The following is a 1,256-nucleotide window of genomic DNA, read 5'->3' on the forward strand; positions in this document are numbered from 1 at the left end:
AGTAGTAGAGTAGAGAGAGAGAGAGAGAGAGAGAGAGAAAGAGAGCGAGAGAGATATATAGTCATCTATTTAACTTACAGTTTTCTCTGGCAGAGGAGGTACGACAACATGTGGATACTTCACTACTAGATAGTTTCGCAGCAGTTCAAACTCACTGTACCTCCTCCAGAGGCTGCACGGCCCGTCAAAGAGCTTTTTGGCTTCATCCTTATCTTTCAGCCTAACAACATGGAACACAGGAAAACAATCAGACATCGACTTCACTCGACCATGACCATTAACACTACAAACTTGATTGCGCGTAGTTACATAACTGCAGATAGGAGTACTGCAGGTTGTTGATCATCTCACATAAGAAGCTAAGAAAGATACTTTAAACCTACTTGGGATTTATTAATCACGATTAATGAAAGCCTGTGTGAACTATACATCACTCAATATCCATGTGTCAGGTCTCCTACCTTGTTTCGACAAGGTATGCCATGTACGTTTCCCTAAAGTTGATCGTGGATCCATTTCCAGTGCGCCTCTCCGGCTCTGTTATGCAGATCTCGACAACATCCAGCAGTGGCTTTTGACACTAAATAAATATGCACAGACAAACATGGAACTGGAAGGGGCACTGCAGTTGCGCTAGTAATGCCAACAATTATAATTAAACGTTGTCTTTACTTACAACGTTACGTCGTCTTTAGTGCCAGTGCCAGTAGCAGTGGGTTCATGGATATAAGAGCTGACCACATTTTCGCAATGTGCGACATGTATGTGCAAATGTGCAAATGTGGACAGCTCTTATATACTTGGGCCGTGGCAGTGCTGCTGTGTTACTACTGTTATTACCTCCGCCCAACGGAGTTGGAGGAGATTATGTTTTCGCTCTTCGTGTGTTCGCGCGATCGATATTAGCGCGTCAGCCAGCAAGCCAGCGAGCGTGTACATGTGAGCGAGCAGCAGCAACGAGCGGCTGCTCGCTCGTAGCAAGCCAGCAAGCCAGCGTGTACATGTCAGTACGCTGGCGTATATCGTGGGTTATTCGTGTGTTCGCGAGTCGTATGGCGTATGTCGTTGGCGGAGGTATGCACTCTCCGTGAGTGCACTCTGTCTAGTTGTTAATGTTATCTTGCATGATCGGGTAGACGCCGGCTATCCTTGTAAGTTGTAGGTAGTTGTAGGCCTACCGACGCCGGAGCGTCCAGCCGCTGCCATTTTTATGCTGCTGATCCGCACATAAGCTTATATTATAATTAACGCTGTGG

At 46.3% G+C, this 1,256-nt stretch overlaps 1 protein-coding gene across 1 annotated transcript in view; it reads right to left on the bottom strand.

Annotated features, from left to right (window-relative positions):
* Positions 1 to 1,256, bottom strand: part of LOC106809077 (sorting nexin-4-like) — a 27,259-nt gene that overhangs the window by 24,848 nt on the left and 1,155 nt on the right. The window contains exons 2-3 of the mRNA XM_014812027.1: positions 462 to 580; positions 79 to 220 (exon numbers count right to left, since the gene is read on the bottom strand). Of these exons, the coding sequence (XP_014667513.1) occupies positions 79 to 220; positions 462 to 580 (261 nt within the window). The remainder of the gene's footprint in view (positions 1 to 78; positions 221 to 461; positions 581 to 1,256) is intronic.

The sequence above is a fragment of the Priapulus caudatus genome, unplaced genomic scaffold (genome assembly GCF_000485595.1).
Source record: "Priapulus caudatus unplaced genomic scaffold, Priapulus_caudatus-5.0.1 Scaffold326, whole genome shotgun sequence".
Classification (NCBI taxonomy): Eukaryota; Metazoa; Priapulida; class Priapulimorpha; order Priapulimorphida; family Priapulidae; genus Priapulus; species Priapulus caudatus.